Source organism: Parambassis ranga, chromosome 21, assembly GCF_900634625.1.
Source record: "Parambassis ranga chromosome 21, fParRan2.1, whole genome shotgun sequence".
NCBI lineage: Eukaryota > Metazoa > Chordata > Actinopteri > Ambassidae > Parambassis > Parambassis ranga.
Genome location: NC_041041.1, coordinates 6178563 through 6204624, shown reverse-complemented (window position 1 = coordinate 6204624; position 26062 = coordinate 6178563). Strand labels below are relative to the sequence as shown.

The following is a 26062-nucleotide window of genomic DNA, read 5'->3' as shown; positions in this document are numbered from 1 at the left end:
ACAGTCCTGTGGGGTTATTGAAGTCCGTTTTTTTTTCTTCTTCACTTTTTGCACTATGGCTTCATGAGCACCAAAAGTCTCACCAGTACGGACCCAGGAGAATCTCACTGTGGGACGAAAGCTATAACCTGATGAAGACGCTGAGAATGAGTAGTAAAATTTCCATTAATGTCTACACATTTATATTACATTTTGATTACACATATGCAGGCATTCGTGAAGAGGCTGATGTTTATCCTCTGATCACCAAATTCTACATCATGTAAGACCAAGAGAGAGACAACATTTGTAATGAATAAAAAAGATATTCAGATAAATGTGATGCAGTAAATATCTCCTAATATAGATAACCTGTTCTTGGTTTCTTTGAAGGTAAACTGTCCAACCAATCAGTGAAGAATTTCAAAACATCACTCTGGAGAATTGGATTTTCTTCATCAACTCTTTAGCATCTGCAAAGCAAACATGCATTTACTGAACACTGTCACATGAACACAAACTGTGTCAGATCTTTCAAGAGGAAAGATAAATAGAAAACAACAAACAAATGTAAATAGTTGAACATACATGGAACACAATCTTTGATTTCAGACTTCTTCAGTTCTTCCAGGATCTTCTGCCACTCTTCATTCTCAGCCATCTGCATCTGAAACAGTAAGTAATATTATTTTCATTGGTGGAAAGTAATAAAGTAAATTCACTTATACTTCACTGAAGTATTTCCATCCTGTCAGGTTACGAAATCAACCCTGGTTCTCTGAAATGAGTGAGGTATCTTATTTTGGGACACGCCCTCCATACTGTCCCCCAGAAGCCTTTTTTACTCTATGCCAGAACTGACTGCCTGCTGCCCAGATGGGGGACTTCCTGATTAGAGCATCTGTGAGTGACACAACCCACCACTGAAATGGTCTCATGTGCTGATGGCCAAATAGAATAACAGACAGTAGGGTGAAACACACTTTGAACTACAGCATCTCCCCATTGCAAAAAAGTGCCAGACAATGGCTTATGTTTTGCTCTCTGGGATGTGCAGAGAGACTGGACAGATGTAACCACCAGGCTGTCTCCTGAGCCACTAATAGCCTCATAGACTAGCAACAGCGATGATGAATTCAGGGCCCTCACAAATACAGCCACTGTCTTGTCGATCCAATTCAGCACTGAACCCCCTTGGGCAGGGTTCTTTGCGGTAAGAGGACTGCTCCAGGACTGGTTTGCCTACTCAAGGCACTCGAGGAAATATCTGCTTGGTGGGGAGTTTGGTGCCAGGGAGCCTCTTTCCTTTGTAGCAAGACGTAGGGGTCTCTATCAGGTTGTCAGGCCAAATGATGCCCAGCTTTGCAGCTGCTCTCTTGCAGACTTCATGCAGGCCCCTGCTGGTGGTCAGATTTGGAGTTCTGCTGAGAGTGTCACCCACTTTCTCAGGCTCTTCTTACTTATCCCCCTCAGAGCCAAAGATAATGCACTGCTTCTCATAATTAGTCAGCAGGTTAGCAGCATTGAGTTGGTCGCCTCAGCTTGCTGGTGTTTCCCTGTGTGTCTTCCATCAACTCTAGGTAATGTTTACCCCAACCATTGAGCCACATCGGTGATGCTAGTGGTGTGGCATGCCAGCGGGCATTACAGGTTTTGTTGGAGAGGTGTGCACAGTGCTTACACAACATCAGGGATGCTATTCTGTCCTGGGCATGTTACAGCCCCAGACAGCTAGCACGTACTGCAGTATCTACCCCAGACATCTTGTTACCACACATGCACGTCTTGGTGGGAAGCCTGTCCTTGTCCATGGTGAGTGAAGGTACAGGTTCCTTTCCTAATCAGCCCCATAAGTAAAAGAAAAGTAATAGGCTGTAGATAGAGTGACCAGCTGGGGCATCTATTGTTTGGAGACAGACCAACTGACTGACTTAAAATCTTTATGTCCATTTAAATCTAAATGCTCTTTCTTACATTTTCTTCAGAGATCAGAGACATCAGGACTCATTATTCAAAACAGCAGTTATAAACTATCAAGTACATTTGCTTACGTTTATGGAATTAATATTAATGGAATCCCCCTGTTCACATTAACTACTGTAATAATTCTAACACTCCTATGTATTAAAGTAATCTAAGTGCAAAGTATGTGTTAAATTAAATAATTAAACTCAATTTTGTTTGTATAGCGTCTTTTACCATCAGAGTAGTCTCTAAGTGTTTTACAGAGACCCAGACCCTGACCCCTGAGGAAACACATGAAGGCAAAGAGTGGCAAGAAAAACTCCCTTTTAAGCAAGATGTATTAGCTTTTGCAAGAGGCCTACAATGTTTTGCTGATTTGGTGTAAGGTTTTTTTATTTGTGTGTAGAGTGCACAAATAACCAATAGTTACAGAAATGTGCTTAAGCAATCAGAAAAAACTGTAATAAAGACTTTGTTTTGCCACGTGGCCGCCCCATGATTCTGCATCTGTGTCGGCTAGGGTATTTCCAAGGTTTTTTATATTTTTATATTTCTTCTATTGCTTCCCATCTTCTGATAACTACTCTAAACAAGGTAAGAATTTGAATTTTGTTGCTTCTAAGCACAAAGTGTGTTTTATATGCATGTTCATGGTTAGTGGCTGGTTGGACAGCAGTTTTAGTGTATTTGTTTGGTTTAATTACTGGCAGCAATGTGCATGTATTTTTGCCGCCTATATAGCTAAAGCAGGTTATTTGCACATTTATCACTCAAAGGTTGATATTTTCCATGCAGTTGCAACGGCAATATCATTGCTAATATTTTTATTCTGGCATATAAGTAAAAAGTAGTCATTTTTCTGCACTGCCTGAGCAAGCATTTTGGGGCATGTTCTGGTTGTTGGAGTTCAGGAGGGAGTGGGACTGACTGGCTGCAGGTGCTGTTATAAAGGTTATAACCAAGGTTATTTTGCAATTGGAGTCCGACCAGTCTTAGCGCAGCGCACGCAGCGGCGTCTTTATGTTTATGTTTTATGTTTTTATATTCAATATAGGCGTCTACACATCTCCTGCGGTATAAAACGAATACCAACAAATGATTGAAAGCCGTCCACAACTACCAAAATGACACGTTTCTTTGCAGCAACGAGTGGATTACATTTTACTTTGTTCCTGCAGTGAGACCGTGGCCACATAAAGAATTTTCTGAAGTCACGTAGTTGCACGAAAGTGAAACTGAAAAGAAGCAGGATCTTATTGTAAGGGATTATTCACAGGGAAGCGGAAGAGACGAAGAACTGCAGGTAGTTTTCTCTTCATATTTCGAGACATATCATGCCGTGCATGAACATTTGCTGTTTTATGTTTGTGTAATGTATTAGTCTTATTATAGAGTCACTGCTTACACTGGCTCTGTAGACAAACGTATTTTTCATCCGTTTTAGAAGGTCACAATGTAATACTGAAATAACATTTCTCAAATGTCTCTTCTGGTACAACGCAGTCTATTTATGATTTGTCATGGTTTCTTCCTGTTAAAAAAGAATAAAACGCGATCTCACCAAACTCCAGTCGTTCGGGTAAAATCCTTTTTTGTCCTGGGGTAATCCACTGTTTTTGGTAAATCCACAATGTCCGTAGATTCCACTTAAATCGCGGTAAATCCAGCCAGGGAAAAGGCCCAAACGCTGCTCCACATGCCGGTGTCTTTCAGTAAAAGGTCCACTCATCCACCTGTGTCTTCCGTGTGTCTCCTGTGTCTTCCCGTGTGTCCTCTGTAGAGACATTTAAATGTTCCGCACAGGGATCCCACACCTCCGCAGCGTAGATTGGCAGGTGACAAATATACATACATAACATTTATACATGATGAGAAATAATAACCTTGTTTCTCTAATTTCTGGCACAGCCATGTAAAAAGGTGATTATGAGGCAACCTTTACAGGTGTATTGTATGCTTTCTGTTTGACCTTTGCCAACACCCCTTACCTCCCTTTTCATTGCAGTTCCCTGTGTTCTTGTCTACTTTCTTCAGTCTTTCCTCACAACATTCTTCCTTTTTCAGCTTCAACCACTTGGTCTCTATCATTCCTCTCCTGTTCTTCCTAGCCAGCAGAGTCATCCTGCACACCACCATCTGGTGTTGTCTGGCTACACTCTCTCTGGCCACCACTTTGCAGTCAATAGGCGCTCTCAGATTTCTTTGTCTACATAGGATGTAGTCAACCTGAGTGCTCCTACCACCACTCTTATATCTTATATGTAACTCTGTGATTCTCCTTCTGAAACTACAGCTATTTCCATCCTCTTAGCAAAGTCCACCACCACCTGACCTTCTTGGTTCCTTTTCCTCACACCAACCATGCCCATCACCTCTGTCTTCCTCACCAACATGCCCATTGAAGTCTGCTCTGATTACCACTCTCTCACCTCTGGGAATGCTCTCTATCACTCCAGAGTCTCCCTTCCTCTTCTAACTCACAGCCTACTGAATGGTGATTTGCATGCTTATCATTTTGCATGATTTACGGATGCCCTTCCTAACACAACCATTTCTATTTATCTGGGCTTGAAGGCTGGCACATAAATCTCAAGCTTGAGACCCCTGTGGCTAGATCCTAGTCCACACTTTATGTTAAAATGTGTTTTTCACTGTTTTCCAGTTCAACCCAGTATTTTCACTGTCATAATCGGTTCTACAACCCAGCACCCTCTGGAGATGACAAAGGACATGTTCTGGTTTGTGCCATGTCAACAATTACACCGTCCATTCTGCAGAAGATGAGCTGTGTCAGAGAGACAGCCAGTGACCTGGGTAAGAGGTCTTGTCAGGATGTTGTGGATGCTCTCATTCATCCAGGTCATGTTTAAATCAAATACACTGGACTCATGGCTTCCTCAGTTCTACCCCTGAGTGAGACAGTCGGGGAAGTGGCGAAACTTCTTCAGAAAAAAAAAATCCATGAATCCAGTTGCATTAATTTAAACTCTTGGTCTGCTTGTCAGGATGTTTTCACACTCCTTTTTTGAATTTGTTCACAATTATATCAGGTACTCACCAGAAAATATCTGTCATCTATCTCAGACTGTGTTTTTTTCCTAAACCTGATCAAACAGAAAAAAAAAGTTTCCAGTGAAGAACTACAGCCATGAACTTGACCTGGACGATGACATGGACACCCTGATCCTGAGTTAACTGTGGAAGAGGTGTTGCAGATTTCCGAGCTCCACTGATTGTTGACGTCAGACTTTTTTCTGAATTCATATTGAATTCCTGTTGAAAACCTTATTAATTTTAGATTAATAGGGAGGTCGATAGATGTTCTATTCATGCTAATGCTACAGTACATTGGATGTTTTCTTTGTTCAGTGAAAACAAACCTGGTCCTTCAATCCAAAACTAATGAATGCCATGGATGGAGCACCCAGGAAACTAAAAACAATCGCAAATTACATTTTCCAGGATATTAAACACAGTATGTTGAACACCTGCTCACACAGCTCTATAGACTCAAGGAGCACATGTTGCAGCACAAAATCAAGTGGCTGATAGAGCAGTTCCATCTGCATGCTAGGGAGAAGGCAGCCATTCAGCCTGTAGCTTCACACCCCTAGCACACCATCCTCCATCTACCCTCAAACTCCATTCACAGAGTTTCATCAGTGTTCATCCGCAGTTACAGTGAAAGCAACTCCTAGCCCAGACATACCTATTCTCTCTATGAAATCTCTCCACAGCCAGTTGTTGGGACTATTTTGGTTATTAGAATAGAATAGAAGAATAGAATAGAATGACTTTTATTGTCCCTATATACAAGTATGGTACAATGAGATTAAAGCCGTCAACCCATTTCGATGCAAAAAAGCAATTTATAAAAAGAGTTGTATGAAAGATATTAAAAAAGAGACATTAAAAAAGATATGGTCATGAAGGAGGGTTACAAGGTACATGTGGCATTTTATTAAAACTAAAGATTCTTTCTGTCTGAGGTTCTACCATTGTCTAACATTCTACCATTGTCTGTATATATACATATAACTATGCTGGTGTGCAGTGTTTGTATATAATTCATCTTTTATTTTTGCTGTACCATATTCCATTACCATCAATGCTGGTGTGCAATATTTGTAAATAATCCCTCTGGTGTTGTACTGCTGCTGGTACCCAAATTTCCCGGAGGGACCTTCCCAAAGGGATTAATAAAGTATATTCTATTCTATTCTAGTCTGTAAACATAAGGATTGGATCAGCTAATTGCCATTTTTTGCTGTTATAAAACAAAGCACAATGGTGAAAATCCTCAGAACCCCAAAACTACAAACTTCTATCAGAAAAAAACTAATTGAGGTGTTTCTTTAATAGTTCAGTGAGCAGCTGCTTTCACACCGTTTATGTTAAAATGTGTTTTTCACCGTTTTCCATGTCCTTCCTCATGGAGCAGAACAGTGAGCAGCAACCATTGTGAATGTGTTTTCACTGTTTTCCAGTTCAAAGAAAACAATCCACTGTCCAATGGTGATCAAGTATATGTTCTAATTTGTGTTTTATCTGCCAATGCAGTAGAAATTAAGGATTCAGTTCTGCAGTGTCAGAGAGACCTGGGTAAGAGTTCCTGTCAGGATGTTTTCACACTTCTTTTTTGTATTTCTTCACAATTCCAGTCTGCACTCACCAGACAAACCACAGTCGTGGTTGAATTTTGGATCAGCTGGTGTTTATGAAACTAAGCATCTTCCTGCATTTTAGGAGGAGTCATCATTGTGGTAAATTGTGTAAGATAATGGTGCAGAAGCTTGTTGCAGATGACTATGTTAATCCAAACTGTAATTGATTCCTAGACCTGTTCAAACAGAAAACAAAAGTTGGTTCAAGATAAAAGACTTTATTGATCCCCAAGAAGCAATGTAGTTGTTACAGCAGCAGGACAAACAGAAATAGCCCCTAATATCTTTAGTTGTGAATTGGCTGCAATTCTTTAGTTATTAAATCAAATCAATCACAAATAATCATTTCATCATCATTTATGTATCTGTGTCTGCAGGGATTCCCCAAATGGCAATAATGACCAATGATGATGAAGCTTGTCCTGTGACAGAAAAAAAGACCTGAAGATTGTGAACTTGAGCACACATGCAGGACAAGGTCAGTATCTGACATTTACAGAAAGTAAATTATTTAATTTGATTACCAAAATAGTTATATTAGATTCAAAGCTCTAAGTATCATTTTGTTTACATGCAGATGAAAGAATTCAGCTCAGCAGTAGGAATCCCAATGAAGTAGTCTTTCCAGTGAAGAACTACAGCCATGAAACTGAACTGGATGATGACGTGGACACTCTGATCCTGAGTGCTCTGAAACCAATAATTATCTTTGGAGATGACTTTGTTGAAACAAATGTAACTCTGTTTCACATCAGCCACCACTCACCCCTATCCGCTCCCCTAATCTCTCTCCTTCTATCCCTTACTTTACTGCTCTCCCTCTCTCCTACCTCTCACTTAGTCAGATGTTTAATAGAGAGCACCTCCCTCACCAATCAGCTGTCGATCTGTCCCTCTCCTGCGAAATCACAGCTTAGTAAGAAATTTAAAAGCCTTTCTTCTCTTCTCCAGCTGTCTTCTGATCATCTCCGGCAAACCTCCTCCACCCCAAGCACCACCAGATTCACACCAGTTCAAGGCCTCCTCTCTCCTGCTCTCTAGCTTCTCCACCACCACCAGGTCTAGACCAGGGGGGTCTTCTGATCCAGCTTTGAGATAACATCTTCGTAAAATGCACTATATAAATATAAATCGAATTAATAAATCTTTTCTCATTCAGTTTGATGAGTCTCTCATGATTGAAACTTCAGAGGAAACCTGCAGACTTCAAAATGTGAAAAAAACTGTTTAAAAGTTTCGTCTGTCTCTTGTAACTCTTGCCTCATGTAACTGTGTCACTTGTGTAGAGGAAATAAATCCTGGAAGTGAGGATGTACCTCTGGACAGAGGTACAGGAGCATCATAACTCACACCAACAGAGACACAGCTTCTTCCCCAGAGCTGTGAAATCCATCACCCCACTTTCCCATACACATCCCACCCACCCAAAGACTGAGCAATAAGTCTGTACACAGACAGACTGTACTTTTGAACATTAATATGCTGCAATATATTCATACTGGTTCATTTTAATTAATTAATTAATTGCAAGTTAATTTGCACTGTTAGTTTTACTGCTTTTATTCTTCATTCTATTTTATATTTATTTAGATATATTTTGCCTTTTTTTTTCATTCCATGTGTGCTGTCACGTCCACAGCTCGGCTAGGGCGATTAGGGAGGACGTGCACTAAAGCAGTGGATTACTTTGAATTATTACGGAAAAATAAAACCACTGGCAGACGGAACTCAATGGTATTTATGTTTTTACTCACGGTTGTGGTGCAATACAAAAAAAAAAAAAACAGGTTTTAAATCAAAACCTCACAACCAAGAAAATAAAACTACAAAAGTTGTGAAAAGAAAATCAAGCAGGAACCCTGCTGGGGAATTAACATTAGAAAACAGGGCAATCTAAGGAGAACACAAAACTATCCAACTCGAGGGATTATCACAACTATACAACAAACAAAAATCTACTTTAACAGAGCGAAACATACACAAGGCACAAACAAACTGAAAACTACTCCACAGAGCGACTCACTCACACAATAGAAGACAGCACAGCAAGGCTAAGTCTAACACAGGTTCCACAGATCAAATCTTATTCTTTTCTTTCACAATTCACACACGGCACGGGGGAGAACAACCAACACACCCTACACAAACCAAGTCACTAACAAATTCTCCCCACGACGCAAAGTCTCGCGGGTCCTTTTATATGAGGCCTCGTCGACACACGTGTTGCATTGGTCCATGCTCTCCCAGACGAACCAATCAATTCAATTCAATTCAATTCAGTTTGATTTATATAACGCATATTACAATCAGACATTGTCTCAAAGCGCTTCACAGGAACCCCCCTAAGAGCACTGTGGCAAGGAAAAACTCCCTTTAAGAGGAAGAAACCTTGAGCAGGACCCGTCAACTTAAGGGGGAACCAGTCCTGCCGCTAGTCAGAGAGAGAGAGAGGGAGAGAGAGAGAGAGAGAGGATGAAGGAGAGAGAGAGAGAGGAGAGAGAGAGAGAGAGGAGAGAGAGGATGAAGGAGAGAGAGAGAGAGAGAGAGAGAGAGAGAGAGATAGGAGCAAACATGATACAAACATGATACAGTACAGAGCAAACATGACAGCAAGATGAAACAGTGATTATATTGTAATAGATATCTATATATATCGTCAGTCCATAAGTAGGAATAGTAATTTGATAGCAAGGATGAGCAGCAGGGGCTAGTGAAGTCGATGAGCACAGGAGAGATCAGGGACCAGACTGCAGGTCAGCATGCAGGTCTTGAGACCTGCAAAGAGAGAGAGCGAGAGCGAGGCACAGAACTACAAGGAAGACAGTAAACACAGATTATGAGACGATATTACCCAGTATGATCCAGACTAAGGAGAGTGGAGGAGAGGTCAGAGGGTGAGAGGGAAACTGCTCAGTGGGTCATGTTTGTGCCCCCCGACAATGTAGGCCTAGAGCAGCATAGCTGTGCTACACACTAGGTCTAAGGCTAACTGTACGCCTTACTAAACAGAAAAGTTTTAAGTCTAGTCTTAAAGGTGGAGGCAGTGTCTGCCTCTCGGACCCAGATTGGTAACTGGTTCCATAATAGCGGTGCCTGATAGCTGAAAGCTCGTCCTCCCATTCTACTTCTATGAATCCTAGGAACTAGGGCAGTGTGCCGACGGTGCAGCCATTTGCATACACAAAATCACACTCAATACGGCTCTGAGGAGAACATCACTCACTCCCCTCCTAAGGACCTCAGGGGCCATGACGTGCCTTAAGCCAAGAGCTGCTAAACAAAATTTCATTGTGCCTTGCATAATGACAATAAAGATTCTTGATTCTTTACTTATAACACAAACATATTCATATCCTGGCCAAATTGAGTGAAAGTGAATTTCTGCTCAGTTAAAGAACCTGTTCTGGTTCAAAGTGACAAAAGATTGTAAAACATTGTGGTGAAGAAACTATTAAAAAACGTCTCATGGTTTATTTTTCCCCCCCATTTTCCATTTTGACAAAATTTTCCATGTCCAAAATTATTCATACACTTGATCGTACTGCACAATTTTCAGAATATGCAATCTTCTGCATCATTATAATCTGTTCTAGGATATTTGAATCAACCATAACTTGAGGGGCAGGGACAAATTAGTCTTTTTTTCCAATTGCAAGTCTTAACTAAGACCCTGTTTACACATATTTGTTTTGAAAAACAAATATTCCCTTCCACCGTTTTCCAAAATAACATCATGCACACATCATCATTTTCAAAAAAGTTTCTGTTTACATTAACCCGCATAAATACGCTCCCAAGAGTGATCATAACTACGCCAGGCCTGTGAATAGCAGTGTAGGCAGAAGGAGAAAGCCATGCAAGCCAATCAGAAGCCTCATCGACACAATCTGGCTCTTTGTGTGAGAAGTTGTTCCAAACTTGCTGAACCTGGAGACCTGCAAATGCAAACATGTAAAAAGTGCTTACACCACCAGAAATGCAAATGCTACCTGGATTGCTTCCATTAGGCTATAGCCTACTCTGGCAGCCGTACTACACAAAAAAAGTTCGCACAAACTGACATGCAGACTGCCGCAAACTGTGTTTTTCTCAGTTTTTGTCAGTTCACATTGAAATGCGAATACAGCATTTTCCAAAATCTCCACTTTCACCAGAGTTTTTAGAAGGAGTTTTTGAAAACTCCATTTATGTGTAAATGAAAGGCACAAACGAAGAGCAAAGTCTCAGTTTTTCAAAATACCTGGTGGTCTAAGACCAGTGAACATAGTGAGGACCTCTGGCTGAGAAAGACCATAAAGGTTTTCCAAAGTTTCCAGTTTCCAGTAGCCACTGTGCAAAAGCAGTATTAGTATGTGGTAGGAATTTATTAAACAAAAGCCAAACTCCAATCTCCAAAACCAAAAGGCAAAGACAAAATCCAAAATAAAAACAAAATAAGAAGAGCAAACACTAACCAAACAATAAGAATAATCTTAAGGGTGGAGAGGAGGGGAAGACACAGGAGGACTCAGGAACCAGGAGGAACATGGAGGACACGACACCAGGGTAAACAGGTAGATGATCTGATAAGAACAAAGGGAGCACAGGACTTATGTAGACAAGGGTGACAAGGCACAGGTGAAGACAATCAGGGCAGGGTAGGTAATCACAGAAGGTGGAAAACCACAGGAAGTAAAACCAGGGAAAACACAAGGAGGACAGGACTTTCACAAACACGAGGGAGTTCATATTAGCTTCCCGCAAAACAACCAAGTTTTAGCTAAACAAAGCTGAAGAGTAGAAACGGTAATGATGGCAGTGAAAGGACTAAATATGCAGCTGACCACAGGTGATGGTATTGGTTTCTTGCTCTGTGTCAGCTGAGCGATAGAGGCGGACAGCACTACAATGAAGATGAAGTCTGCGAAAACCAAGATCGTCTGAAAACAAGATGAGTTTTACTGAAAGCTTTTTTGCCTCATGCTGTAGCAGCATTAATCTGGCAGGGGGAGCAAAGAGATAAAAAAAAACAGGCAACTTCTCTACAGATCCCTCCCTTCCTTCTCGTCTGCCTCCGTATCTGTTGTTTTCTTCCCCCATCCTCTGTATCCATGAAAAAATTCCATCACGTTACCACGTGTACTGTAATCAAGTGTCAATGTCATTATGTGATTGTATTGTTTGTATGTATCGCAATCTGCAAATTTATTTTCGAGAGCCAAAAGGGTGCCTTGAACGGTCGCCCTGGTGCTCTTGTACTAGACACTAAGGCATATTCCTAGTAATGTGTTTCCTCACTTACATGGCAATAAACTCGATTCTGATTCTGAGATAGTCAAGACTCATTAAAAGACTTTATGGCAGCAACATTGTGTTTTAAAAGGAGACATAACAGTCTGTTTGACAAAAAACAGGACACACAGTATGTTTTGGAGAAATAAAATGTGTATTAAAATAACAGTTATAGAATAGAAGTACTCAGGGTCTAAAACTAGACCAGCAGGAGGTGCTTGTTAACTGTTTTAAGGAGGACTTTGGACCTACAAATTATTAGGATGTAGGTTATAAAGTAGGTAGGTTGGTCCTGTAAGGGCTTTTTTCTGGTTTTCTGGTCTTGTTTCCTCTCATCAGGCTAACCTTTATTTGTGTTCCATCATTTCATGTCTACATGAAATGTAGGCTACATAAACATCAGTGGATTTGCCGTTGTTCCTAGATCTAGATCAGGAGCTGGGTTGTAGTCACAATCACAAGTGTCGCCAGGATAACGCAGCAAAAAGACAATAAGCTGAACTGTAATGTTCTCTTTGGTGAAACTTCTGTCACCATGCCTGGTTACAGAGGTTGACTGAGTTGATGAAGCTCAAGCTTTATGCGCCTATTTGGCTGGACAGAAGAATTCTGAGCTGTCTGATGTTTCATTTTCTGACTTATAGTGCTGCACATACGGAAAATTCCTCTCATTGTTTCTGATTAGTGTTGATGGGATTGAGAAGACCCTAAAAGTACTCTTTCCACCGTCCAACCACCCCCTTCGTTGAGGTCAACAGTCCCCAACTCCACTGAATACAGTGTTGGCAGAGTACTGCTTCCCCCTCCTGAGACGCCGGGCGGTTTGCCAGAATCTCTTTGGGGTTGACCGATAGTCCTCCTCCATGGCCTCCCCGAACTCCTCCCAGGCCCGAGTTTTTGCCTCTACAACTGCTCTCGCTGCAGCGCGCTTGGCCTGCCGATACCTATCAGCTGCTTCAGGAGTCCCACAAGCCAACCAGGCCCGATAGGACTCCTTCTTCAGCTTGACGGCATCCCTGACCTCCACCACCGGGTCCAGGGATTGCCGCCGCAACAGGCACCGGAGGCTTTGTGGCCACAGCTTCGGACAGCCGCATCAACAATGGAGGTGGAGAACATGGTCCACTCCGACTCAATGTCCCCAACCTCCCTCGGAATCTGGGTGAAGCTCTCCCGGAGGTGGGAGTTGAAGATCTCCCTAGCAGAGGGTTCGGCCAAATGATCCCAACAGACCCGCACAGTATGTTTGGGCCTGCCGGGCCTGTCCAGCCTCTTCCCCCGCCAACGGATCCAACTCACCACCAGGTAGTGACCAGTTGACAGCTCAGCCCCTCTCTTCACCCGGGTGTCCAAAACACACGGTCGAAGATCAGATGACACAATTACAAAATCGATCATTGACCTCTGGCCTAGGGTGTCCTGATGCCAGGTACACCGATGGACACCTTGTGCTCGAACATGGTGTTCGTTATGGACAAACCATGCCCAGCACAGAAGTCCAATAACAAGACACCACTCGGGTTCAGATCAGGGAGGCCGTTCCTCCCAATCACGCCTCTCCAGGTGTTACTGTCACTGCCCACGTGGGCATTGAAGTCTCCAGCACCCCTCTCAGAGACAGTAAGAAGGTCAAGTACTCTACACTGCTGTTCGGCGCATATGCCAAAACCACAGTGAGAGACCTCTCCCCAACCCGAAGGCACAGGGAGGCGACCCTCTCACATACTGGGGAAAACTCCAACACATGGCAGCTAAGCCGTGGGGCTATGAGCAAGCCCACACCAGCCCGCCGCCTCTCACCATGGGCAACTCCAGAATAGAAGAGAGTCCAACCCCTCTCAAGGAGTTGGGTTCCAGAACCCGAGCTGTGCATGGAGGCAAGCCCGACTATATCTAGTCGGTACCGTTCAGCCTCCCGCATAAGCTCAGGCTCCTTCCCCCACAGCGAGCCAGTTTCTGTGTCCAGTGGTCAGGTCGCCGAGGCCCCCGCCTTCGACTGCCACCCAATCCACTATGCACCGGCCTCTTACGGTTCCTCCCACTGGTGGTGGGCCCATGGGAGGTCGGCCCCACGTTGCTCCTTCGTGCTGAGCCTGGCCGGGCCCCGTGGGGAAAGGCCTGGCCACCAGGCGCTCGCATTCGAGCCCCAACCCCGGGCCTGGCTCCAGGGTGGGGCCCCGGCTGTGCCATACCAGGTGACATCACGGTCCTTGTATGGTCTCTCTTCATAAGGGGTTTTTGGACCGCTCTTAGTGTGACCCAACACCCAGGACCTGTTTACCTTGGGAGACCCTGCTGGGGGCATTAAGCCCCCAACAACATAGCTCCTAGGATCATCTGGGCACTCAAACCCCTCCACCACGATAAGGTGGCGGTCCATGGAAGAGTCCAAAAGAATGAGATTGCGTATACAGGCGGCCGAAATTAGTTTCCTTCGAAGGGTGGCTGGGTGCTCCCTTAGAGATAGGGTGAGAAGCTCAGTCACCCGAGAGGAGCTCGGAGTAGAGCCGCTGCTCCTCCACATCGAGAGGAGCCAGCTGAAGTGGCTTGGGCATCTGCTTCGGATGCCTCCTGGACGCCTCCTTGGGGAGGTGTTGCGGGCATGTCCCACTGGGAGGAGCCCCCGGGGAAGACCCAGACGGGGTGGAGAGACTATGTCTCTCGGCTGGCCTGGGAACGCCTTGGGATTCGCCCAGAGGAGCTGGAGGAAGTGTCTGGTGAGAGGGTGTCCCTGCTTAGACTGCTGCCCCTGCGACCCGGCCCCGGATAAGCGATTGACGATGGATGGATGGATGTTTCTGACTAAAAAAAAATCGAATAAGCCATAATTGTGGTTCACACTCACAAACCATGCAAATTTAATATTTATTTTGTCTTTTATGAACAGATTATTATCATTATTACTAGGGGTGGAACGGTTCACTAAATCCACGGTTAGGTTTGTATCACGGTTCTGAGGTCATGGTTTTTGGTTCGGTTCGTTCACATTGTTGAGGATTTTTCTACTTTTAACACTCTGAAAATACCAGAGATGAGTAAAAAATATATATCCTAATTATCCAACATTCACCATATTTAAGAATCAGTTCAGTGTTTCCCCTATCATTATATCAGGTCAAGTCAATTTCATTTCTTTTTAATTTCTATATAGCACCAGATAATAACAGAAGCCATTTAAGAGAACCTTTCCTATAGAACAGGTCTACACCTTGTTCTTTTATTAAACAAACTGAACAGCTCATGTTATTTATCTTATTTGCACGGCAGCATGTCATTTCTGTCTGCGCACAGAGGCCCGATGCGTGTACACACACAGATATATGCACAGACACACACACACACAGACAAACGCAGACACATGTGGGCACATACTCCCACCGTCGGACAGAGAACGACATGCTAGTTGGATAGTCTGAACTCTATGACTACGCTAGACTAAGCTAAAGGTGCTAACGGTTTTTATTTTTGCCATTGAAATATGCATTACACATATTTACATCCCGCTCTGTAAGCATTGACGGGACCAGCGGCAGCTTTGCGCACAGTTGGAAGCAGAGTGCTGTGGGTCTCTCTGCTCTGCCTGCATCTGAACCTGCTGCGTGAAGCTACAGAGACTGACTGGCTGTGAGTGTTTTGATGCGAGGAGGAGCTCACAGCTGCTGCTTGTCGAGGACAGTAGCCTGACTGCAGAATGATTTCACGTCAGTCTCCAAACGTCACCAGAGAGTCACTAGTTACTTTTGATAAAAAAAAGTGTGAAAAGTGCCAAATGTAGCGAGAGAGACGCCAAGTTGCCAACACTCGTCTCCATGCTGTGGTAAAAACGCCTCCCTGTATTACTTGATGTGCATGTCCAGAACCGAACAGAACACGCAACCCGAACCGAAAAACGTGTACCGAACGGTTCAGATTTTTTTCCTGAACCGTCCCACCCCTAATTATTACAAGGAGAGTGTTACATATAATTGTATCTTCTGTGCAGATTTTGCAGAGAAACAAAACTCACCCTCCGGGGCCGCTTTCTCCATGGTTCATCAAAAACTGAGGAGAATTTTATAGGGACAAAGGAGAAATTCAGAATGAGTAATGATGATAAATTCAACATTTATTCAAACAGAAACAAACACAGACGCACAGTCTATGGAGCATGGAATACAAACAGGAACAGAAGCATCGTGACCTGTTTTACAAATATTATGGCCCATTTAACTAGTATAACGTAGGTTTTTGTGATCATGTGTTAGGTTTGTTTTATAAGTGGCAGTGTATTAAAAAATCATGTGTTGACGTCACAACATATTACCGTTTTCGCAACACTCCTTGTGTTTGGTATAAACTGCCTGTTGGTGTTTATACTTGCTTACTTTTAGAAAACTGCATCCTAACATCAAACATTTTTTCTAATCTTCCTCCTCAGCACATCGATTTGATTTTAAAGATATTCACAGATAACATTCAAGTTTAAGAGAGATGAGTGACTGATGATGAGAGGAGAGGGGCATTCTTCTTTGCTGAAGAGAATGCTGTTCGGAACACTTATTATATTAACCTTCCCCCTCTCAACTGACTGTTACCACTTTCTTGATTAATTTTTTTCCCACTGTCACAAAAATATAAAAAAACTCAAAAAGTTCACATACTTTCAAGCAGCACTGATATGTAAAAGTTACGGTCTCCCGTCTAGTCCAGGGGATGAAGGGAAGCAAAATAATCTTTCCTAGGACAGGGAGGCAGAAACAAGCACAGTAATGCACAAATACATAAACTATTGAACAAAACAACAAGATCAGCACTGTAATATCACCTCGCTCCTTTCCCACTGGTCGGCGGAAACGCACATTCCGTAGGTCTATACATCCACAAGTTGGCCTACTGACGGCGGCCATGCAAATGCATGCAGCTTACAACACAATTATAACCAGTTTTTGTCTCTGAGACAAAAACTGGTTCATCCCAAGGACAAAACTCAGACAGACAGAGCGATGTAATCTATGCAGTTCAGTACAGTGAGGAATGCTCTGATCTTTATATTGGTGAAACCAAACAACCACTACACAGAAGGATGGCACAGCACAGGAGAGCCACCTCCTCAGGACAAGACTCAGCAGTTCACCTTCACCTCAAAGACAGTGGTCATTCCTTTGAGGATAATAATGTCCACATTCTGGACAGAGAGGACAGATGGTTTGAAAGAGGAACCAAATAAAAGCATCCACAAACGTCTGCAGTATGATTTCTCTACTCTATCTGTAGTCAAGTCATGTCAAGACAGATCCTACTCCAGATAACAGCTGAACTTTCAAGAAACCACATGGCTTACAAGGGTGGAGGTTTGTTCTACATATTGTAGTGAAACTGAAAGATTTATATCTGGTCGCGACCACATACAAGTCTAAAAGCAAATATTTACTGCAGCAACAAAAACAAGAAGATGGGCATTTTTAACTCTAAGGGTAAGCCTTAACCTTATAGTGTTTTGTATTGTTATTATTTTATCATGTTAGACACAAGAAATGTTTTTGTTTGTTTGAAGAAAGAAGTGATTTCTTTGCATTAGTTGTTGCAACTTCTCTAAAATATGAAAAAATAAAAGGTTATGCCACTGAGAAAACCTCAACAACTTTGCCTAACTCATCTCATTTTCAAAGTTCATGTGAAATATAAATATAGTGTAATCTAACTAAATCTAACTGAACTTAAATATTGTTCCAGACAAACAACTTGAGCCTCCTCCTCCTCCCTGTAAGATCTGTTTATTATTATTATTATTATTAAGAATCATTTCCATCATTATTCATTCTGAATGATGTTCATGAATGTGTCTCTTGTTTTCTATAAAATTCTCCTCAGTTCTTGATGAGCCATGGAGGAAGATACGCTGGGGGTGAGTTGATATTTTTGTTCTGCTTTTGTGTGGTGGCACTTGGCGGTAAATCATACAGACATCACGATGAAAGAGACAGCTGTATGTCTCATCCTCATATTTCCACCGACAAAGTGAAAAACAAAAAGTCCAAACATTAACCTGAAAGATGGTTTTGTGTCCTATGTCAGATAACTTTGCTTTTGTTTTCAGCTGTTGTTTGGTTGGGCTAAATGTTTGTTCTTGTTGTGACTGTGTGTTCTAGAGAGTCACGAGTCATGAGACCCACATTTATTTTTTAATTCTAAAATTTAGATATAATCTTTTTGATCAGAGACAATCAGGCAGTTCTTCAGTATGTGCAGAACTACAAGCCGGCAAATGAAAACATCAAACTCCTCAGAGTTCTTCTGTACGGCCCAGTTGGAGCAGGAAAGTCCAGCTTCATCAACTCAGTTGGCGACATCATGCAACGCAGAATGACGAATAGTGCTGCAGCCTCTGCAATCACCAGTGATAAAAGTTTCACCAAACAAGTGAGTGAACTTTGAATGTTCAGCTTATTGTCTCCTGCGTCCTCTTTGATGGTTGTATGTCAGTTTGTTATGTTTGTCTGTCAATTTCATAAACAACTGTATATATCTATATCTTGGTGTGGTGGTCATATTTAAGCCACAACCTGAGGCTGCTTTGTTAGTGTAGCTGGGATACTCCAGATACTGTGCAGGTATCATTAATGTTTATTAACAGTCCACAGCTGTAACAGTCAAATTCATTATGCCTAAGCAGCCTCATTATACTAATAATGAAACATCTAATAGGAAAAAAGTCAAATATAACTTCACTGTGAGATATTCTTGAAACATATATTATCCAAACTGCAACGTCTTTTATGTATAGAGTATAAATGCATACAGTAACTAAAAAGAAAAAGAAAATACTGACATTTTAAACCTCCCCTCACATTTACAAGAAACATTGTTAAATATAATAAATACATGATCCTTGTATGTTTCTTTAGATTTATTTTACAAATGGAAAATGTGAAACAATGGACAAAAACAATCACATTTTCATGTGTTTTAGTATCAGACTCATAAAATCCAGATAACAAGAGGAGCCAACAAGACCTTTTACCCTTTTGTCTTCAATGACATCATGGGTGTGGAGAATGAGACTGCCAGCGGCGTTCATCCTGAAGATATCAAACTGGCCATGATGGGACATGTGAAGGAGGGTTACAAGGTACAGCTGCCATTTTATTAAAACTAAAGTTTCTTTCTGTCTGAGTTTTTGTCTGTTTTTTTTATCAATGTCTATATAAATCCTCTTAATTACAAGGGTTCTTTTTCCCAAAAAGGAGAGGAGAGGAGGCCTGTCAAAACACACAAAAATTAGATTGAATGCCATTCTTGAACCCTTTGGAGCACATACAAAAGCTTGGTATTGTTGTCTTGGTAACACTCTGAAGTATTTACTTGAGCTGATCTGATTTCATGTGACTGTAACTGGTACATAGATAGAGAGGTTTAAACACTTAGAAATCTCATTTGTTTTGCCTCGCCTAGATATTTTTTATTTGAATATAAGGTTATCTATTAGCTGCATAAGTATTCATGGACTAAATACAATTATGTATCAAAAGTGTATCATGTTTCCTACTTCCAGTTAAAATATTAGAACAATCTTATTAAAAATGACTGTTTTACAGACATTTTCTCAGGCGCACAGTGTGAAAACACTACATTCAATAACTGTAATATGTCAACACAACTCATGTAATCTACAGTATATAAACACTTTTATTTACTGTTTGCAAGCTTTTTTCTTTCTTCTTTTTGCCTTCCAGACTATAACATAATTAATTAACTGTGCCTTTCAGTGCGATGGAACACTGGAATGGTTAATAAGATAAGAATTTAAGCTTCTAACGGTATCCGGGATGTGGTATAGCTTAAACAGAGTGGACAGAGTGTCTGTGAGGGTGAAATGTATCCTGGGGGGTGTCTAGTAGTACTGGAAACAGCCGGAATAACCTCATAGCCGCCGGGACTACATCATTCATTCAAATACATCCAGCAGTCCTTCCTCATGGAGAAGAACAGTGAGCAGCAGTTCTCACACTGTTTATGTTAAAATGTTTTTTTCCCTGTTTATCAGTTCAACCCAGTATCTTCACTGTCAAAAGATGATCATTACTACAACAAAGGTCCTGCTCCAGATGAAAAAGTCCATGTTCTGGTTTGTGTTTTATCTGCCAATGTGGCAGAAGTTAAGAAGATAATTCTGGAGAAGATGAACAGTGTCAGAGAGACAGCCAGAGACCTGGGTAAGCTCTCCTGTCAGGATGTTTTCAAACTTCTTCTTTTTTGTATTTCTTCACAATTCCAGTCTGCACTCACCAGACAAACCGCAGTCGTGGTTGAATTTGAATCAGCTAGTGTTTATGAAACTAAGCATCTTCCTGCATTTTAGGAGGAGTCATCATTGTGGTAAATTGTGTAAGATAATGGTGCAGAAGCTTGTTGCAGATGACATCGCATCGTTACATTTATGTTGACTATGTTAACCCAAACAGTAATTGATAGACCTGGACCTGATCAAACCGAAAACAAAAGTTAGTTCAAGATAAAAGACTTTATTGATCCCCAAGATTTAATGTAATCATTACAGCAGCAGGATCTAAATATCTTTAGTTGATAATTGGCTGTTATTTTTGAGTTATTAAATCAAATCAATCACAAATAACCATCATTTATGTGTCTGTGTCTGCAGGGATTCCTCAAATGGCAATAATGACCAACGTTGATGAAGCCTGTCCTGTAACAGAAAAAGACCTGAAAAATGTGTACAGGAGCAGACATCTGAAGAACAAGGTCAGTTTCTGACATTCACAGAAATGTAATGATTTTATTATCAAAATATTTCAGATTCAGAGCTCTGATTATCATTTTGTTTACATGCAGATGAAAGAATTCAGCTCAGCAGTAGGAATCCCAATGAAGTACATCTTTCCAGTGAAGAACTACAGCCATGAAATTGAGCTGGATGATGACGTGGACACTCTGATCCTGAGTGCTCTGAAAAACATGATCAATTTTGGAGACGACTTTATTGAAAAAAATGCACCTGTGTGACTTATGTAGAGGAACTAAATCCAGGAAGTGTGGATGAGGGGAAGTTGAAACTCAGCTTGTGTATGTAGGTCAATGAGTGCATATTAACTGGTTTCTTCTAGAAAGAACAGTAGGGTTTATACTTATCCCTCAGTTTGTGAAACCATATTTGTATACATTCATGCCCTGGCCAAATGTTGAGTTAAAGTGAATTTGTACTCAGTTAAAGGACATTTGAAGAACATCTTGTATTTTGCATTTGTGTTTCCATGGCCTTGCTTCTATACTGCCAACAGGTACTAGCAATTGCCCTCTTCTTTATTATAAAAAATAAGATGTGTTGACAGCAATTAGAAGCTTGTCATTTTTTTGTATAGGCGTTTCATCCACACAGTTTTGAGAGGCAGAAAATATATATTTTTTTAAACCTGGTCCCAGAGTCAATTGATGTCAATGTTGCTTCCATGTTTCCATGTTCTCCTCCCAACTTTTAGATCTTTACTCAAGGCACACTTGTTGGTTTGATTGCTGCTAGGCAACAATCAAACTCTCGTTCTCTTCTTGCTTCTTTTTATTAGTTTGATTGCCATTGCTAGGCAATGCTAGGTATCTTCAGCATACATTGACTGACATTCAACTATCATTATATGCCATATCATATATATGTATATATATATACATATATATATATATATATATATATATATATATATACATGTATATATATGTATATATATATATATCATATATATATATCATATATATGCCATTCAACTATCAAAATGTTCATCTCACAGAATTTCGGTGTCATCTGCCAAATGTATCTCCTCCTACAAATTTCAAGCTACAGACTCCATTTTAGTTTTCATTCATTAGATGCTGCTCTATTAAACAGAATTTTCTAATTCTGAATCATTTCTGCAAGCCAGGCTCTCAAAGTTGGAGTGGTTTTTGAGGTCTACTCTGCTGTTACCATGGTGACAGGCTGGCACACAGAGGCATACAAAGCTCTGAATTGCTCTGATCCTTCAGCAATTTAGAGCAATCCTTCACATCAGCATTCAAAGCAATGCTTCAGCTGCAGCAATCAAACTTGCATTTTCTTCACTGACATTGACTGATTTCAACCATTCAACTATCCAAATGTTCATCTCACAGAGGACATTCCGGGGACTTTTTTTTCAAAAAATTATAGTTTTTCAAATATTAAGCAATTTCTGGATCATTTTAAACATGGGAGTCTGTGGAGGAGCCTTCAAAACCACCTTCAACTTTGACAAGTAACTAGTTGAGATATCATTCTGTTCAGCTCTTCAAGGCGGATTTGTTCAAATATGTTTCGTTTTCAAAATATTCAAAAGCCATTTTACATTGAAGTCTATGAGAGAGCCCTTCAACGAGGGTCATCTGCCAAATGTATCTCCTCCTATTAAGATTTTAAACTTTTCAAAATAAGAGCTTCTTCTTTTCAAATTCTTAACCATGCCAAATGCCTTTTCTAGTTCACCTTGGCCTTTGCCTGAGTATTGGCAACTCTTTGGGGTGTCTTATGATTGTACCTTTGTTTTATTGTATTCTATTCTATATAATCACTTTTATGTATCTTATTGGTCTAATTTTATTCTAGTTATTTTAATGTTAAGCACTTGGCTATGCCCTTAGAAATGTGCTATATAAATAAACTTGACATTGACATTGACAAGAAATGCTCCTCCTTCCCTCCCCTCTCCCCTAACCCATTACTGCACCACTACTAGGCCTGGCACATATACTACAGGGTTTTTAGTGCTTGATACATTTATTGAAACAATGCCTTATTTACAGAAAATGTAAAAAATGCAAAAGATTTCTGCGGATGTAGTCCAAAGCTCATAGATCTAATAGCTATTCTAATTTTGAGAAAAGTCTCTTATATGTATTTATCAACTTCAAATTCAGAATATTCCATCTTCTGTCCTCTGTTAGGCACTACAGAGCTATGACAATCACATTCAGAAGTAGACTAATAAATACAAGAAAAAAACAAATGGAGAGATTACAGACAATCATTACACCTGCTCACTGAATGACATGTATGGCACAGCTAACTACTCAGTTTATATGGCTCTGCAGAGTGGACTAATATATGAATGCTGCTCTGACAGTGGATCCCATCCAGTCAAGTCCAATTCTTTAAAAATGAATGTTCTGTAATAACAGAATGTGCAGTGATTTGATCATTGCTAATAAGGCCATAATAGCTGTATTATAGTTCACCAATGTACTTCAAGTCTAAAAGGGGTCAAACAATACATCTTTGAAGATCAATTTACAAAACAGGATATTCACTCATTAACTTCAGTAACTACCACAGGGAGTAAATTTAAACTTTTTACAAGATAAGACAGGTGCCAAAGACACAAAGACACTGGTCAGACATCATTCTATTGATTCAGTTCTGTGATATGCTAATATGTGTATAACAGCCAAGTGCTGCCAGTTTCATCAAATATTGTTTGCATTATCAATGTTTGCTTGTTGTTTTAATAACAAATCATCTGATCATTTCGTTTTCTGTTGAGTGAACTCTTGTGACACTGCTGACTGACACAGTATCTCACATTAGATTTTTGTAGGGATTGCGAACCTGATTTTTTATTTCTCTGACAGCCTGTTTATTGTGTGCACATTGCAGTAATCCTCTCTGAGTGTCGTGGAAGAGAACATGAACCTCCAACACAAATCTTGGATCTTCAAACCATTTCCTTCCTCCTGGTGAAAACTCCTCATCTCTGGTGTGATGCATCATCACCACAATGACTGGCTTATTAGTCGATGACACTGTAAGAGAGAAGAAATATCGGATGAACAAAAATGTACAGTTTTAAACATTATCACACTAAAACAACAACACAGATCATTTACAATGTAGAATTACATGTCCAAGGGATGTTTGATATGACACACACATACAGTATCTCAGTGACCCTCTGTACATTACCTGCTTCATGTCTCTTGACTGCTTCCGAATCTGAACCAGTACGGGATGAGATTGGACAGAAGACAATGATGATGTCACATTTCTGCACGGTTTTTGTCTTTCTAACCCATTTTAATGACCTCCATTTTCTTTTCTTCACTTTTTCCACTATGGTTTCATGAGAACCATAAGTCTCCCCAGTAAGGACATAGCAGAATGTGGGTTTAAACCGTGGTGCCTGTTGTCTTGCTGAGAATGAGAAATAAAGATCCCATTAATGTTTACACATTAATTTTACATTTTGACTACATGCAGAACCATTTGTACAGAGACCTACGTTCATCCTCTGATCACAAAATACTACATCATGCAGGGCATTTTTAACTTGCTAGCTGCACAGAGACAACATTTTTAACAAATAATACAAGATATTCAGATAAATGTGATGCCGTAATTAACTCCTTATATAAATAACCTGTTCTTGGTTTCTTTGAAGGTAAACTCTTCACCAAACTAGTGAAGAAATCCAAAACATGACTGTGGCGGATTGGTCTTTTCTTCATCAACTCTTCAGCACCTGCAAAGCAAACATACATTTACTGAACACTGTCACATGAACACAAACTGTGTCAGATCTTACAAGAGGAAACATCAAACAAATGTAAATAGTTGAACATACATGGAACACAGTCTTTGATTTCAGAGCTCTTCAGTTCTTCCAGGATCTTCTGCCATTTCTCTTCATCCTCATCCATCTGCATTTGAAACAGAAGACATGTGAACACAGAGACTAGAAGACAGAGTGATCTGTGTGCTGTTACTACTGTTGGAAAGTAATAAAGTACATTCACTTAGGTACTCATTTGGTTTTTATACTTTAGTATTTCCATAATGTCAGGTTAAGAAATTAACCCTGATTATGGAACATGCCCTCCATACTGTCCCCAAGAAGCCATTTTACAGGGGGAGAGCTTTTAAGTGTAACCAGCAGTGATCATTAGGAAGCTGCTTTGGGCCTGGGTTGTTTGAGTCTATCTCAAAGTCTTAAGTCTTATTTGCACAACAGAAGTAAAACTTTTGTTTCACTTGAAAGTGCATTGGCTGTGTTTCTATTTTGTGGGATGAGGAATGTAGAAATGTCTATCTGAATCAGTGAAAATAAATATATCAAATGAATGACATGGACACTCATCAGTATACATTAACAAAAATTACTGTACACTAATCTACACTGTAAAGGCCACTTATGCCACTCACTCATATTCTTAAAATGTATCACTTTTGTTCCAGCACACCCCTTATTCTTAAATTGAAGAATCGTCTCTGTATTATTCGGACAGCTTGTAACCAACATGGAAACACACATTGTTTCTGGGCATGATGCATGTCACACATGCATTCTTACTTTTTATCTCAACGAGGGAAGTGTCATGTTACCCCTGGTACCTTCAGTTAAAAAACAACACTGCCCTCGGACTTGCCATAGCAGTATGTGTGACGTTTTTTTCTTTGTTGGCTTGTGCACCTCTCCGTGCATATGTTTGTCTGAACTTTGCAGTTCCCACACAGCTTGCTCGGTTGAAGTAGTACATTTATTGTCAGTAACTGAAATGGCATTGTAACTTTGGAAACAATAATTCATTTGATTACTCATTTCTGAAAAAAAATAAGTAAAAAAAAGTAACGACATTTATTTATAACTCTGTTATTCCCACTACTGTAACATAGTACTAACATATCACTCTTCCTGCATGGGGCAATAACATAGGAGATATTTGCCTTCTGTGGTGTGAGAGAATAACGTTTCACCCATTGACTGTACACAAACTGCGTAATATCAGAAGAGACATTTGATTGCTTTCCAAAATTGGGTGAAAAACACATTCCCATAAACGTCACACACAACAAGCGATGAGAATAAGACTAATACATTTAAACATAAAACACAAACATCAAATGTTCATGTGTATTATTATGTCACGAAATATAAGAAGAAAACTACCTGTACTTTTCTTCGTCTCTCCCCCGTCCCAGGGAATAATTCTTTACACAAAGATCCTGCTCCTTTTCACAGTTCCACTTTCGCGCTACCACGTGACTTCAGAGAATTGTTTATGTGGCCACGGTCTCGCTGCAGGAACAAAGTAAAATGAATGAATCCACTCTTCCTTGCTGCGGAGAAACATCAAGGCTGTGTCAATCACTCACTCTACTACACTACTCCCTGGGCGAGAGACATGCAAAG

At 40.7% G+C, this 26062-nt stretch overlaps 4 protein-coding genes and 1 long non-coding RNA gene across 5 annotated transcripts in view; 3 read left to right on the top strand and 2 right to left on the bottom strand.

Moving 5' to 3' along the window:
- The window catches only part of LOC114426624 (uncharacterized protein DDB_G0283697-like), a 403048-nt gene that overhangs the window by 72598 nt on the left and 304388 nt on the right, over positions 1 to 26062 (top strand). The gene's annotated exons all lie outside the window — the stretch shown is intronic.
- LOC114426641 (interferon-induced protein 44-like) overlaps positions 1 to 26062 on the top strand; it is a 128374-nt gene that overhangs the window by 84192 nt on the left and 18120 nt on the right. The window lies entirely within an intron of this gene.
- Positions 84 to 643, bottom strand: LOC114426683 (uncharacterized). Its single transcript, XR_003669383.1, has 3 exons — positions 568 to 643; positions 352 to 452; positions 84 to 128 (listed from the first exon to the last, which is right to left on the bottom strand). It is a non-coding gene; the product is annotated as an uncharacterized LOC114426683 (long non-coding RNA).
- Positions 17110 to 21289, top strand: LOC114426646 (interferon-induced protein 44-like). Its single transcript, XM_028394183.1, has 8 exons — positions 17110 to 17332; positions 17592 to 17621; positions 17730 to 17763; positions 18077 to 18278; positions 18829 to 18987; positions 19903 to 20071; positions 20518 to 20618; positions 20709 to 21289. The coding sequence occupies exons 1-8, from the start codon at positions 17311 to 17313 to the stop codon at positions 20877 to 20879; spliced, it is 888 nt and encodes a 295-aa protein (XP_028249984.1). The 5' UTR covers positions 17110 to 17310; the 3' UTR covers positions 20880 to 21289.
- Positions 22691 to 25948, bottom strand: LOC114426660 (uncharacterized). The gene is made up of 5 exons (XM_028394204.1): positions 25820 to 25948; positions 24497 to 24572; positions 24293 to 24394; positions 23839 to 24066; positions 22691 to 23678 (listed from the first exon to the last, which is right to left on the bottom strand). Exons 2-5 carry the CDS (start codon positions 24570 to 24572, stop codon positions 23455 to 23457), a joined length of 630 nt encoding a protein of 209 aa, XP_028250005.1. The 5' UTR covers positions 25820 to 25948; the 3' UTR covers positions 22691 to 23454.